Below are 16,104 nucleotides of genomic sequence, written 5' to 3' on the forward strand. Positions count from 1 at the left end.
AATACAGTATAAAACAAAGAGAATACACCAAAATAGACAGCTCAGTGTGCTGCAGCAGTCAAAAAAGCAAACAATATTAGGAATTAAGAAAATGTCATAATGCTCTGTGTAGCTCCATGGTGAGACCGCACCTTGAATACTGTGTACAGTTCAGGTCGCCGCATCTCAAAATATATATAGTTGCGATGGAGAAGGTACAGAGAAGGGCAACCAAAATGATAAAGGGGATGGAACAGCTCCCCTATGAGGAAAGGCTGAAGAGGTTAGGGCTGTTCAGCTTGGAGAAGAGACGGCTGAGGGGGGACATGATAGAGGTCTAAGATCATGAGAGGTCTTGAACGAGTAGATGTGACTCGGTTATTTACTTTTTCGCATAATAGAAGGACTAGGGGGCACTCCATGAAGTTAGCAAGTAGCACATTTAAGACTATTCGGAGAAAATTCTTTTTCACTCAACGCACAATAAAACTCTGGAATTTGTTGCCAGAGGATGTGGTTAGTGCAGTTAGTGTAGCTGGGTTCAAAAAAGGTTTGGATAAGTTCTTGGAGGAGAAGTCCATTAATGGTTATTAATCAAGTTTACTTAGGGATTAGTCACTGCTATTAATTGCATCAGTAACAGGGAATAGACTTAGTTTTTGGGTACTTGCCAGGTTCTTGTAGCCTGGTTTGGCCTCTGTTGGAAACAAGATGCTGGGCTTGATGCACCCTTGGTCTGACCCAGCAGGGCAATTTCTTATGTTCTTATGTTCATACAAATAAAAGTAGAAAATATGTGAACTCGCATCAAAGCAGGCGATGGAAAGGGCTCAAAACAGGGACTAATGGATTGAACACTAAACTGTAGAAATAGGTCTTTAGTTTTTTCTTAAATTCTTTGGAGCTGGATTGAAGCCTTAGAGAGTCATAGTATGGGCCCTGCGAGCGAGAAGGCACGCTTTCTTGTTAAGTGTAATCTGGCTAGTTTTACGGAGGGTATTTCAAGCAGACAATTGTTTAGTGAACGAAGATGGCGGGTAAGGTTGATAAATCCGTAAGCCTGAGCACAACCAAATCGAGGAATTCTTAGAGGAGGTTGTGAATATGGTGAGGATTTTATACTGAATGTGGTAGCAGACCATTAGCTTACTGCACTGGGGAGCTAAAGCACGCAGTAAAATAAAATTTAAAAAACAACTGCACTTCATTTCAGAGCTTATTGCATCGGCCCTGCAGATAGCAAATGAGTAGGCCAAGACCCACCCTTTCCCTCCACAAACCCATGAAGGATTTAAACCTAAACCAAGCATTACTGAAATATTCCTAACTAAATATCCCTACAATTACGTGTTTTGTTTGGTTTTTTTAAAATCAAGTTCTTTGTAGCGTGGTTATATGAAACGATTCTGACTCAGACATCAAAACATTGCTTTCCTCAGCAGACATCCTCCTCCCTTAGGAAGGGGGAAAACTAGGGTCTGGGGAAAAGTGAGTTTCCAGGGGTTAAAGTTATATTAGCTTTTTTTTTTTGTTTTATTATTCACTATTACTATTGCCTCAGTTCCTGGTACTGAAAGAGTTTACAGAGGGGTAGCTGGACTGCACAAGGAGAAATTCTGATGCGCTATGAAGCAGACCGCATCACATACAAACTCATTGCTTATTTAAAGTAAATAAATAACTTACAGAACTGGATGGACGATGAGCTCCGGACTATACGACTTTATTGCGGCTGCGGCATCTTTGGTACAAAATACGTGGGATAAGTCTGCGCCCTGAGGAAAAGAACTGGCATTAGAATTTCGGTTAGCAAAAAGTCCTCGTCCATTTCATCTTCTTAAAATGATTTCTTGGTTGCCTAGTGAGCCACGCCCTGCACGCATCAAGAATTTCAGTATGACCCATTGCCAAGCGGTTAGCCTCGCACCCTTATCCATCTCTGTTCCGCTCTGGCTGATAAATGCCGTGGCAGCCGTTCTTAAGACCTAGACGTCCAGGAGTGCCAGAGGCATGCAGCCGTCAAAAAGAAGGCTGCGTGCGGCTGCGGAACCCTCTTAACAGCTGCAACCATAGAGCGTTGGCTCTGATGGGGGCGGGGGGGATACCATGGCAAAATCGTGCAAGCCACTGAAGACAGCATCCGAAAGACTTCACTTACGAGCAAGGGGTGTGAATCATGGAAATAAAAAAAAAAAGGTTCCAATCCCAGTTACCACACTGACCCTCCTTGTGAATGTGGGCAAATAACTCTCTCTCTCTCGTATCATCTCACCTACCCACTTAAGACTGTAGGGCAGGGACTTATAGCATTTTAATTCTAATGTAACCCCACCCTGGTGTGCCCGTAAAAGAACGTGTAAACTCCTTGGGACTGGACCCTGGCTAACTCTTCTCAGCGGCTCTTTCCCCAGCCTGTGGAGCCTTTTTAGGAGTTGACTTTCAGTGTCCACTGTTGGGGTGACTGACCTCCTCTGGGCTCGTCTCTGGGCGAGGGGGCAATTTTCTTCACTGTGCGCCCCAATAACCACACCGGACTCCCTGGGTTAGAATCCAAAATGAAATCTTTACTGTCAAACGCTGATGAATAATGGTGCAATGAGCATGACTCCAGCACCACAGGCTTTACAGCCCTTTTCCTCTTATCTGGGCAGGAATAACTTACACCAGGGTCCCAGAACTTCTAGCCTCCAGGGTCTGGATAACCAGAGCTCCCAGGTGGGCAGGAGACCCCATCCAAGCTGGCAAAAAATGTAAAATTCCCCGTCTCTCCCCAGGGGTGAAGACCCTGGATGGGTTCTTTTATTCACGGTTAGCGGACCTTCAGTATTATTATTATTTTTTTTTAATGTTTACTCTCTCCTCTGCACCCCTGATGGAAGAGATCCCTGGATGCAGGTGACTTACCCTGCTCCAATTCAGAAACAATCTTCCTCCTGGATCTTATTTAACAGCTTTTCTATACCATCGTTTAGTAAAACCATCACAACGGTTTACATGATTAAGAAAATAAATTCATCATTACATTCTAAAATATAAATACATAACATGAAGGAATAATACTTATTTATTTTAGTTATTCTATTTGTAAAAACATCAGAGAAATATTAAAAAATAAAACAGAATAAAAAGAATAAGATTGGTAACCTGACTCAGCCTGCTCCCTTACAGGCTCTGTTAAATAACCAGGTTTTCAAGTTTCTTTTAAAAACCTTGAAATCAGATTGCATTCTAATTTCTTAACTTTTTGTCCTTTTCTCTTTCAAACAAAATTAACACCAGAGTTCCTCCTTGCAGCAGGTCACTGGGGGCCTGCACAGCCCCAGAACCAGGGCTCCCCGTTCCCCGAGTCCAGGTGGTGTGCAGGCTTTCACAAGGTTCCTACCATGAAAAATCTTAACACCCCAGAAGGGTGTCCCAACCAGCTAAGTGAGCAGACTGGAAGGAACAGCCCTCCCAACACCGGTCAGGATCCCCAGGCTGGGTTAGCCCACTTCCTCTGATCGGGCCTGAAAAACTCCAATCAGATTAAGCTCCTTGATTACCTCCAAACTCTCCAAAAAACAGAAAGGATTACCCAAGACTCTCGGAAGAGAGCTGTTCTAAAGGCTTTCAGGAGGACGGCCATTCCAGACCCTACAAAGGGAAGGGGCTGAATTTCCATGGATCCTCCCTCCATTCACTAATCTATAATCTATTCTCATCTTACTATAGCACACCCAGGCCTTAATGGTAACAGACTTGCTGTCGGTTAAACTAATACAGTAAGCTGCCTTAAGCATCGTGCAGAAAGGCAAGCTAAAAAATCCAGAATTATAGGTTTATGCCTTGTGAGGAGGGAATGTGAGTACAGTGCTGACTATACGGCTAAAAAATGGGAGGGTGAAGCTGGACGTTCTGGGTTAGGGAAACTGAATTATGTTGGCACCAGATTTAAATTTCAGACAAAGAATATACAAACCATAAAAACAAAATGCAGCCAGCATATCACCCTTTCTCATAGCTTTGAAAGAAAGCAGAGTTCCTTACCTCTAAACAGGAGTTCTCCGAGGTCAGCAGGATGTTAGTCCTCACACATGGGTGACATCATCGGATGGAGCCTGGCACGGAAAACTTTAGTCAAAGTTCTAGAAACTTTGACTAGGCATGCCGAGCATGCCCTATACCACGTGTTCACGCAGGGTCCCTCTTCAATCTCGTAGCATACAATTACGATAAAAAAATAAAAGTTAAAAAAATTAGGAGAAACCCAATTCTGCGGGGTGGCAGGTGGGTTTTGTGAGGGCTACGGTCCTGCTGGCCTAGGAGAACACCTGTTACAGGTAAGCAACTCTGCTTTCTCCTAGGACAAACAGGATGGTAGTCCTCATACATGGGTGAATCCCTAGCTACAGGCTGCTCCCCAAAACAAGAGGTGACCAATGGGCATAACAACCATAGTGCTGTTGGTAACAGCCTGAACCCAAACAATGGGCCCTAGGAAGGGGGAGTTGGATTCTACATCTCAAAGAAATTTCAAAGGACAGACTAGCCAAACCTACTGTCGTATCGGCCATCACTATCCAGGCAGTAGTGAGATGCGAATGTGTAGAGAGAACTCCACGTCACAGCCTTGCAGATCTCCTCCATAGGAACTGCTCGCAAGTGGGCAACCGACGTTGCCATGGCTCTGATAGAATGAGCTTTGACATGTCCCCCAAGATGCAATCTACTAGCCAAGTGATAAGTTTCTGCTTGGCAATGGCAACTTCCAATCTATTCCTGTCAAAATAAATTAAAAGTTGGGTGAACTGTCTATGGGCTTCTGTCTGCTCCAGATAGAAGGCTAAGGCTCTCGTGCAATCCAAACTGTGCCTTGGTGCGAATGGGGCCTGGAGAAGAATGTTGGCAGGATGATTGACTGGCTAAGATGGAAATTCGTCACCACCTTAAGTAGGAACAGAGTATTCTTGCATACACACCCAGTCATGATAAAATGTGGTATAAGGTGGATAAGTCACTAAGGCCTGGAGCTTGCTGACCCTGCGTGCTGAAGTGACCGCCACCAAAAATATGACCTTCCAGGTCAGATCACAGGTACACAGGGGCTCAAAAGGATTTCATCAGCTGAGCTAACACCACGCTGAGGTCCCAAAACACACCAGGAGGCCTTAGGGTAGGCTTCAATTGAAGCAGGCCCCGCATGACGTGTACAACTATAGGCTGTACAGAGATGGGCGTACCATCTACACCTTGGTGGTATGCGCCAATTGCACTTAGATGGACTCTAACGGAGTTGGTTTTTAAGCCAGCTTCCGATAGGTGCAGAATGTGATCGAGCAGTTTTTGAGTGGGGCAGGAGAATGGATCTAGAACCTTCTGCTCATACCATATGGAAAATCTCTTCCAATTCAGGCTGTAGGACTTTCTAGTAGAAGTAAGCAGGACCCGAGACATCTTCAGAAAGATCAAGCAGCTGAAGAATCAGTTTTTCAACATCCAGGCCGTGAGCAACAGGGCCTAAAGGTTGGGATGCCGCAGCCTGCTCTGACCTTGCGTGATGAGATCTGGGGAAGTTCACAGACTGATCAGACTTCGGACAGGTAAGTCCCAAAGGACTGGAAACCAGACCTGTCTCGGCCAGTGAGGGGCTTTGAGGATCATAGTCCCTCGGTCCTCTCAAAGCTTCAGAAGAGTCTTCGTCACTAGAGGAATCGGAGGATACATGTACAAGAGATCCTTGCCCCAATGGCAAACAAAGGCATCAAAGGCTGGTTTACCATCTGACTTCTACAGGGAACAGAACTAAGTCAGCTTTCTGTTGCAGGAGGATGTGAACAAGTCCACGTCTGGGTTTCTCCAAAAGTGTAATATTTGATTCACCATCCCATGGTCCAGCAACCACTCATGGGGTCTTAAGGCTTGACTCAGTCTGTCTGCTATCACATTCTCCATTCCAGTCAGATACATGGCCCTGACCACCATCCCCTGGGACAGGGGTCCATTGGGCTATGCGCATGTGTAAACGTACCAAGGGAGCAGAGCTCACATCTGCTGGCTCTGTTGAATCACCTCTGCTATGGACCCCAAAGTGACCGCCTTGGAGCATGTCTGGAAGGCTTTTGCCTGAGCCGTGTCTAGCAGGGCTACTATGAAGTCCAATTGAGGTGATGGGCAGAGATGGGATTTCGGGTAGTTGATGATGAACCCTAGTGACTCCAACACCTGGATAGTCAAGCGCATGGATAGATCTGCCCCTGCTTGAGAGCTGCTCGACAAGCCAGTTATCCAAGTAAGGCAAAGCATGCACTCCCAAGCCTGCAGAGTTGCCCCCTCCACCATGGCCAGGCACTTTATAAAGACATGTGGGGTTAACACTAGCCCAAACGGCAACACTCTGTACTGGAAGTGCTGTTTTCCCACCACAAATCTGAGATACTTCCTATGACTTGGAAAGATCTTGATGAGAGTGTATGCATCCTTTAAATCAAGGGAGCATAGCCAGTCCCCTTTTTGCAGGAGGGGAATCAGGGTGCCCAGGGAAACCATCTTGAACTTTTTTTTTTAATTTTTTTAGAAACTTGTTCAAAGCCAAAAGGTCTAGGATGGGACGGAGTCACCCTGTTCTTTGGAATCAGGAAGTACCAGGAGTAGAATCTCTGCCCTCTTTACCTTGGTATGACAGGCTCAACTGCGCTGGCTGTTAAGAGGGCTGAGAGCTCCCATAGTTGTACTCCTGGATGTACTAATCGGCTCCCAAAATGAGCACGGAGCAGAATTTGGCAGGACGCCAATAGATTCAATCGGTATCCTTGGTGGACGATGGACAGAACCCACTGGTCCGATGTTATACTGGGCTACCGATTCGCAAAGAATCGTAGCTTGCCCCAACCAGGGGTTCCAGTGTCTCGGGTAAAGGTGTATGGCTTATGCTTCCTTTGATCCAGTCAAAACCCCGTTCCGGGATTTGGCTGGGGCTTGGGAGCTCACTGTTGCCTGGGATGGCCTCAAGAGCTCATCCTCTGCACACAGGAGTGAGGTGCCATGGGATAGTACTTCCTCTGATGACAAAAAAACCTCTTCTAACCTTGCCTTGCAGACCTCCTGGCTGAGGAGGGTGGGTCCAAATTGCTGGCGGAAAGATGCTGGAATGTCTCATGGTGATCCTGCAACTGGGCCACTGCATCCCTCACCTTATCCCCTGAAGAGATTCTCTCCTGTACACGGCACGTCAGCAAATCTTTCCTGTACCTCCGGTCAGAGATCTAAGGCCCACAGCCCTGCCATTCTGGGGGCTCCAATTCCCGCTGCATAGACTCTTGATGCCGTCTTGAAAACATCATAGGTGGTATGCACCTTGTGTTTTTCGCATTCCAGGCTCTGACGCACCAGCGACAAGACTGGGTCTTGCTGCTGTTGAGACAGCCACTTGGCCACCACCTGTACCTGCTTTCAGAAGTTGTGCGAGTATTAGCTCATGTAGAGCTGGTAGGAGGTGATGAGGATAATGAGGATGGCCCCCTGAAGTACCTCTTTCTCCAAAGAGCATCCATCGCTCTGTGATTCTTCCTTGGGAGTGCCTAGGCATGGGTCTGAGAATTCTTGGCCCTCTTGAGAGCGGATTCAACCACTGATTGGTGTGCTAGCTGATGCTTTTCGAATCCGGTAGCCTATTGGACGAGATAAACCCCATCTGCCTTCTGTTTACAGGAGGCACTTTGAGGGGGTGTTCCCAAATACTGAACAGCAATTCCTTTAAGATCTCGTGCACCAGGACAGCCACAATCTCTTTAGGAGCCTCCACAAAGTGGAGGATTTCCAGCATCTTGTGTCTGGCATCCTCCTCTGTCATCAATTGAAACGGGATGGCTTCTGCCATCACCCTCACAAAACCTGCGAAGGTCAGGTCCTCTGGCGGAGACCTCTTTTGTTCCTCTGGAGGAGACTGGTCTGAGGGGAGACCCTCAAAGTCCTCTGAGGAGGATTCTGCCGTGTGATCCTCCCGGGGTCATAAGGGGCCTCATCCGTGCTGTAATCCAATGTCCCATGACCTGGAAGAGATCAACAGGGCCCAGTTCCTGGTGCCCCTATCCACCGGCGGCATCGATGGAGCCGACGGCTTGATGTCCATCTGTGCAGCTCCAAGGTCCTTTGGCATCAATGCCACTGATTCAGACATCAATGGCTCAGACTTTCTTGCCCCCAAAGAGCTTCTCCATCTTGAGATGAGCGTGACATCCCTTTGGGGTAAATTGGTCGCACAAGAGGCAACCCCAGACATCATGTGATGCCCCCAGGCAGAGGATACACACGATCCTTTGACACGTAGGGCATTGACAGAAACCCAAGACCATGTGGAAGCAAACAGAAGGGGAGAAACAAGATATGGTGACGATGGGTGACCAACGCTGGTGGACATCGTGACACCGCCGCTACAGGGAACGGAACGAAATAAAACTTACTGACTCGCCGAAAAACCTGGCTAAGAGGTTAAGGGGGACCGGAGAGGGACCCACACCGAGAGACACGAAAACCCGAACATGATCAGTGGAAAAAATTCTTCCAAGGCAGTTTTAAGCAAAAAGCTTCAAGCTCAAATCACCGTGATGCAAAGCTCCGCAGAAAACAAGAGAGAGAGAGACTGAAGAGGGACCTCTGTGTGGACGCATGGTATAGGGCATGCTCAGTATACCCAGGCAAAGTTCTAGAAATCTTTACACATGAGTTTTCTGTGTCAGGTTCTATCCTATAAGGTCATCCATGTGTGAGGCCTAACATCCTGCTGTCCTAGGAGAACACATGATCCTCTGCACAACTATTTCATTTCCTGCAACTTTAGAAAGGAAACAAATGCTCCACTGGACCAAGCATGCGAGCAAACCCACTTACACTCTTTGCCCTGATTTCATCCAAAACTTCAGTCTGGCTTCCCATTCTAATCAATTGTTTTGTTTGGTGTTTGGCATTTCTTTATTATTAAAAATGATATCCAATGGGTTCAGATTCGGGCTACAGAGGCTATCCTGGTCACTCTCCTCCCACCAGTCCTGATGTCCCATTGTATAAAATTATGACGACTACAAGTGAGGCTCCAAAATATAGAAACATAGAAACATAGAAATGACGGCAGAAGAAGACCAAATGGCCCATCTAGTCTGCCCAGCAAGCTTCACACATATTTTCTCTCATACTTATCTGTTTCTCTTAGCTCTTGGTTCTATTTCCCTTCCACCCCCACCTTTAATGTAGAGAGCAGTGATGGAGCTGCATCCAAGTGAAATATCTAGCTTGATTAGTTTGGGGTAGTAGCCGCCGCAATAAGCAAGCTGCACCCATGCTTATTTGTTTTACCCAGACTATGTTATTAGCCCTTATTGGTTGTTTTTCTTCTCCCATGCCGTTGAAGCAGAGAGCCATGCTGGATGTGCATCGAAAGTGAAGTATCAGGCACATTTGGTTTGGGGTAGTAACCGCCGTAACAAGCCAGCTACTCCCCGCTTTGTGAGTGCGAACCCTCTTTTCTTCTCCCCTGCCGTTGAAGCAGAGAGCTCTGCTGGATGTGTGAAGTATCAGTTTTTCTTCTCCCCTGCCGTTGAATCAGAGAACTATGCTGTATATGCATTGAAAGTGAAGTATCAGGCTTATTTGATTTGGGGTAGTAACCGCCGTAACAAGCCAGCTACTCCCCTCTTTGTGAGTGTGAATCCTTTTTTCCACATTTCCTCTTGCTGTTGAAGCTTAGAGCGATGTTGGAGTCAAGCCTGTGTATGTTTATTTAATAAGGGTATTGACTCCAGGCAGTAGCCATCATTCTGGCGAGTCACCCACTCTTCATTGGCAGCCTCTTGACTTTATGGATCCACAGTGTTTATCCCACGCCCCTTTGAAGTCCTTCACAGTTCTGGTCTTCACCACATCCTCCGGAAGGGCATTCCAGGCATCCACCACCCTCTCCGTGAAGAAATACTTCCTGACATTGGTTCTGAATCTTCCTCCCTGGAGCTTCAAATCGTGACCCCTGGTTCTGCTGATTTTTTTCCTTCGGAAAAGGTTTGTCGTTGTCTTTTGATCATTAACACCTTTCAAGTATCTGAAAGTCTGTATCATATCACCTCTGCTCCTCCTTTCCTCCAGGGTGTACATATTTAGATTCTTCAATCTCTCCTCGTACGTCATCCGATGAAGATCCTCCACCTTCCTGGTCGCCCTTCTCTGTACCGCCTCCATCTTGTCTTTGTCTTTTTGAAGATACGGTCTCCAGAACTGAACACAGTACTCCAGGTGAGGCCTCACCAAGGACCTGTACAAGGGAATAATCACTTCCCTTTTCTTACTCGATATTCCTCTCTCTATGCAGCCCAGCATTCTTCTGGCTTTAGCTATCGCCTTGTCGCATTGTTTCGCCGACTTCAGATCATTAGACACCATCACCCCAAGGTCCCTCTCCTGCTCCGTGCACATCAGCCTTTCCCCCCCCATCGAATACAGTTCATTTGGATTTCCACTCCCCATATGCATGACTTTGCACTTCTTGGCATTGAATCTCAGCTGCCATATCTTCGACCACTCTTCCAGTTTCCTTAGATCCCGTCTCATTCTCTCCACTTCTTCCGGTGTGTCCACTCTGTTGCAGATCTTAGTGTCATCCGCAAAAAGACAAACCTTACCTTCTATCCCGTCCGCAATGTCGCTCACAAAGATATTGAACAGGACCGGTCCCAACACCGATCCTTGCGGTACACCACTTAAAACCGCTCTCTCTTCAGAGAAGGTTCCATTTACCATCACACATTGTCTTCTGTCCGTCAACCAATTTGCAATCCAGGTCACCACCTCGGCACTCACTCCCAAGCTTCTCGTTTTATTCACCAGTCTCCTGTGCGGAACCGTATCAAAAGCTTTGCTGAAATCCAAGTATATGATATCGAGCGCTCTTCCTCTATCCAATTCCTTGGTTACCCAGTCAAAAAAGTCAATCAGATTTGTCTGACAGGATCTTCCTCTGGTGAATCCATGCTGCCTCTGGTCCATCAATTCTCCGGACTGTAGATAGTTCACTATTCTCTCTTTCAACAGTGACTCCATTACTTTTCCCACCACTGAAGTGAGGCTAACCGGTCTGTAGTTACCAGCCTCCTCTCTGTTCCCACTCTTGTGAAGTGGGACCACCACCGCTCTTCTCCAATCACTCGGCACCACTCCCGTTTCTAGGGGTCTATTGAACAGGTCGCACAGCGGTCCCGCCAGCACATCTCTGAGCTCCCTCAATATCCTTGGATGAATCCCATCAGGCCCCATGGCTTTGTCCACTTTCAGATTCTTTAGCTCTTCCCATACATTATCTACTGTAAATGGATTTTCCTCTGTTCCGCTTCCCTCCAGTTTCTTGTTGTGTAGAGATGGTCCTTCTCCAGGGTCTTCTTTAGTGAACACAGAGCTGAAGTATTCGTTTAATATTTCTGCCATTTCTTCGTCTCCCTCCACACATTGATCATTTCCACCTTTCAATTTCACTATACCACTTTGGACCTTTCTCTTTTCGCTGATGTATCTGAAAAATGTTTTGTCACCATATTTTATCTCCTTGGCAATCCTCTCTTCTGCTTGACTTTTTGCCAACTTGATTAATTTCTTTGTCTCCCTCAGTTGATACAAATATTCTTCTTTGTGCTCCTTCCTTTGGGATCTTTTGTATTTCTTGTATGCAATTCTTTTAGCTTTAATTTTGTCAGCCACCTCCTTTGAGAACCAGATAGGTTTCATTTTTCTTTTGCTTTTCTTTACATTTCTAACATATAGAGCAGTTGCCTTGGCGATTGCTCCTTTTAGATTGGTCCACTGTTGATCCACATCTCTCTCATTTTCCCATCCATTTAGTTCTTCCTCTAGGTACTTCCCCATTTCCTCAAAGTCTGTGTTTTTGAACTGTAAAACTCTGGTCGTTGTGCTCCTTTTCCATATTCTTTTAGTGATATTAAACCATACCGTTTGATGATCACTGGTGCTGAGGTGGGCGCCCACCTTGACATCAGAGACTATTTCTCCATTATTGAGCACTAAGTCGAGAATATTTCCTTCTCTCGTGGGTTCCAATACCATTTGTTTGAACAAAGATACTTGCATGGCATCCAGTATTACTCTACTGTTTTTAGATTCTGCAGATGGGATTTTCCATTCTACATCTGGCATATTAAAGTCACCAATGATCACCACTTCCCCTTTCTTACCTATCTTATGGATGTCTTCAACCAGATCTCTGTCCAGCTCTTCCTTTTGGTTTGGAGGCCTGTAAACCACTCCAATATAAATGGATGCTCCATCATCTGTTTTTAGGTCTACCCATAGTGCTTCTTCCTTGCCCCAACTTCCTTGCAGCTCAGATGCTTGGATATTATTTCTGACATAAAGAGCCACACCTCCCCCTTTTCTATCCACTCTGTCCTTCCTTAACAAGTTATAGCCTGGTATTGCCGTGTCCCAATCATGAGATTCTGTGAACCATGTCTCTGTGATAGCAACGATGTCCAATTCTGCCTCTGTCATTAGGGCCTGCAGATCTGGGATTTTATTTCCCAAACTATGAGCATTTGTAGTCATAGCTTTCCAGGTACTCTCTTTACGGTTATTGCTTTTCCTGGACTCCTTATGAGACTTTAGTTGAGATTTGTTATTCACTTTACTCGTTCCTTTTGCAGTTGTGCCATTGATGACAGAGTTATCCATCTCAATGTTTTTCTCTAGAATTTCTTCAGTTAATATAGGGAGGGCTTTATGTTCTTGTTGCATATGATACTGTGTGTGTCTCCTTGTTACAGGTCTAATTCTACCAGAGCCCACTGTGATCCTGTTTTTTAATGATTTACTTGATGAACTGATTGAGTGGGAGGGTGTACTTGTTGGTTTCCCATCTGTCAAGAATGGGTGACTGTGGGACACATGTGTTATCCTACCTGAGTCTACTGTATTTCTTTTTCTTGACTCCTGGTTATTCTTTGGTGTTGGGGAATTATTTTCTGAGTAATGCAATATGGGTGTAATCCTTTTAATTGAAGCTAATTGAGCTTTAACCTCAGTCAGCTCCGTTTTCAAAGAAGAGAGCTGTGCACAGATCGGGCAAGCTCCAAGTCTCCAGATGCTTTCCCTCAGAATAAAGGCTCTACAACAGTTGCATTGGATAGTTCTCATATTGGTTAAGTTTGGGATTGGTATGTCCTTAGCTGTTAACTTACTAATTGATCTTGTTGCTAATGCTAATTTAGACAGTCTATATTAGTAATCTAATCCCAGGGGTGGGTGGGAAACAGTTGAACCTGGGACAAACAGGACACTTTCTGGAACTTTATTAGTCCTTTAGCTATTAAAGGACCCCCTCAGCACGTCTGTGCCAATATTAACCAGATTATTAAAGAACAGCTATACAATAATAGAAAAGCAGGTATACTGGATCTTAAAAATAACAGTTTGCAAGCAACAATTACTGTATAATAACAGACCTAGAGAAAGGTATAAAACACAGAAGTTCTACTGCTCAGAGAGCCCAGATGTTAGTGCAGCACAAAGCAATTAGAAGAATAGTGAAAGAAAACAAGCAGGGGTTTTTTTTTTTTTGTTTTTTTCTTTTTTCCCTCAGAAGAGCACCCCAGAAATTTAAGAGTCTTTTATCCCCCAGAAGAAATTTAAGAGTCTTATCTGCACAGGAACAGAAGAAGGAACCTCTCTGGGACTGCCTCAAGTAGTCTGCAATGCCCAGCCAGGTCACTATTTACCTTCTCTGCCACACCCAAACTGGCCTTAACTGGACACCTTAGGAAACTTCTAGTTCTTACCTATTAAAGGACCCCCTCAGCACTTCTGTGCCAATATTAACCAGATTATTAAAGAACAGCTATACAATAATAGAAAAGCAGGTATACTGGATCTTAAAAATAACAGTTTGCAAGCAACAATTACAATTATTGTATAATAACAGACCTAGAGAAAGGTATAACACACAGAAGTTCTACTGCTAAACTCTAGAGTTGCAGAAATAAAAAAAACACCCCAAAAATACCACATCTGATGATGGGGGTTTGGAGGGCTGGGGGAGAGTGAGGAAGCGCTAATATTTTCCAGCAGCCGTAACAACTTTGAGAGTTAGAATAAGAAACCCTGACAAACTTTTACACTTCTTAGGATAAGCTTGCTTGTTACAGCAAAGCGCCCATGCTCTACTCCTATAGCCCCAACTCCACACCCCCAGCATAAACCCAACACTGGGTCCTGATGAATCAAAAATCATGTTAGTTATTAAAAGGAGGGAGGTTTTCTGTACTTGAAATATAGAAACTTTTAACTTAAAAAGGGACAGAACTGTGGAGTTCTGTACGCATAGAAAAACCAACCTGCCAGATATCTAAATTTGGCTTCAAACAGAACAGATGCAGAAGACAAAGCACTACCCAAGAGGAAAGTAAAGATCACCACAAATTGCCTTGTTAAAGCAGAGGTGGTCAAATGCAGCCCCACAGGCTTAAATCAGCGGCCCTTTGCTTCTGGCCTGCCCACGTCCGCTCGAAGTTGCATTTACTTCCAATCCCGACACTGATCTGCCTGCCCTTCATCATCAAAAGGTCCGGCGTCTCGCACGTCAGCGCATCCTCAAGGAGGACATTTTGGGCCTTCGTTGATGTCGGGAGGGCAGGTCAGAGTGTTGGCGGCCCGGAGGCGTCCTCTCTTCATCTGGAAGCCAAAAATCGGAGGCAGCAGGAGCCAATCTTGCTGGAAGAGCAGCTGCTGAATTCCTTCCTCGGCCCTAACAAGGTAGGTAAATAATGCTGCCGGGGGGCGCAGGGAACAAGGAAGGATGGTAAGCACAACGGAAGAGGGAAAATAGAGAGGGCTGGGCAAGGGATACTGCTGCCGGGTGGAGGGTGCGAGGCGCACTCCGTGCACACGCTCACTCACACTCCTCTCAGCCACTCACGCACCCCCACCCCCTTGTCACTTGCATCCACATACTGCACCCGCTCACTCAGACAGCCCCTGCCTACTCACTCAATGCGTAACCTGCACACCCTACCCACTCCACCACTCATATCCAGCCATACAAACACATTATCCCACCCAGTCCCCTCACACGCTCATTCAGACCCCTTTGCCCACCCCTGTGCAAAGTGCCGCTCTGCTCTCAGCTTGTTTTTTACAAATAACGAATACTTTGACTCCAGTTCCTGCTGCTGGTTTGTTAACAGTGCAAGGGCAGAGGTGGTCAGGATAAAGGAAATGCAACAAAATAAAGTTTAACATTAAAACACTTAAATCCATCCAGAGTATTAAAAGATTGTCCCCTACACAATTCTATATAAAATAAAGACGCATTAAAAAAAATAAATCATTAGAATTGGCAGCTCTGGGTCAGACTGCCCATAAGACGTGAACCATGAGGTTGGTCACTTTCTGGATTTTCGTTCTGCTGACGTGTGTGTGGCTCTTTGTTCTGGGTTGGGAAAGGCAGCTCTTAGTGAAAGGTAGCCATGTTGGGGAGTTTTCCTTCTTTTAACCTTATTTGACAGGGGGGTGGGGAGGGTACAATTACCCCAGCTGAGATCTCACCACATCCAAGGGTATATACAATTTTCCTGGGTTTTTTTTTTGGACTGGTAGATTTGTTTGATAGAAATTTATTCTAGGATTTTTGCCTTGGTCCGTTTATTCTGTACTATAAAATGATAATACACGTGCGCTGGATGGATCTGAGCGTTTATCGATCAGATCATTTTGCGATGGACTTTCTCCTCCTTGACCACAACTTGCCTCAGGCTGCTGTTCCTGCGATAGAGTACTTCTCATTTTAAGCTCGTCTATTTACTAGCAGCCTGAAAAGCCTCGAGGCACAGGCGGTGGGAGGGAATGAGTGTAGGATGCCGCGAGATGCCGAGGTACCCCTCTCACATGGCCTGCGCATCCTAATCCTCCTGCCGGCTCAGCACCAGAGGCAGCCAGCACAGAGAGGTCCTCCAAATTTGTGAGGTAAAAAATAAATAAATACATTTTAAATTTGGCTCAGTTTCCTGGTTTGGACACTTTGGGGGGGGGGGGGGGGCATTTTTTTGATCCCTTGTAGTCTTTCAAAAGGAGAAAAAAAAAAAGGAAAGAAGTTGCCTGGCAATG

At 45.7% G+C, this 16,104-nt stretch overlaps 1 protein-coding gene across 5 annotated transcripts in view; it reads right to left on the reverse strand.

Annotated features, from left to right (window-relative positions):
• Nucleotides 1-16,104, reverse strand: part of NAXD (NAD(P)HX dehydratase) — a 78,380-nt gene that overhangs the window by 30,342 nt on the left and 31,934 nt on the right. For all 5 annotated transcript variants that reach the window (XM_029604704.1, XM_029604702.1, XM_029604703.1 and 2 more), the window contains one exon: nt 1,666-1,754. In XM_029604704.1, the coding sequence (XP_029460564.1) occupies nt 1,666-1,754 (89 nt within the window). The remainder of the gene's footprint in view (nt 1-1,665; nt 1,755-16,104) is intronic.

Source organism: Rhinatrema bivittatum, chromosome 5 (genome assembly GCF_901001135.1).
Source record: "Rhinatrema bivittatum chromosome 5, aRhiBiv1.1, whole genome shotgun sequence".
Lineage (NCBI taxonomy): Eukaryota > Metazoa > Chordata > Amphibia > Gymnophiona > Rhinatrematidae > Rhinatrema > Rhinatrema bivittatum.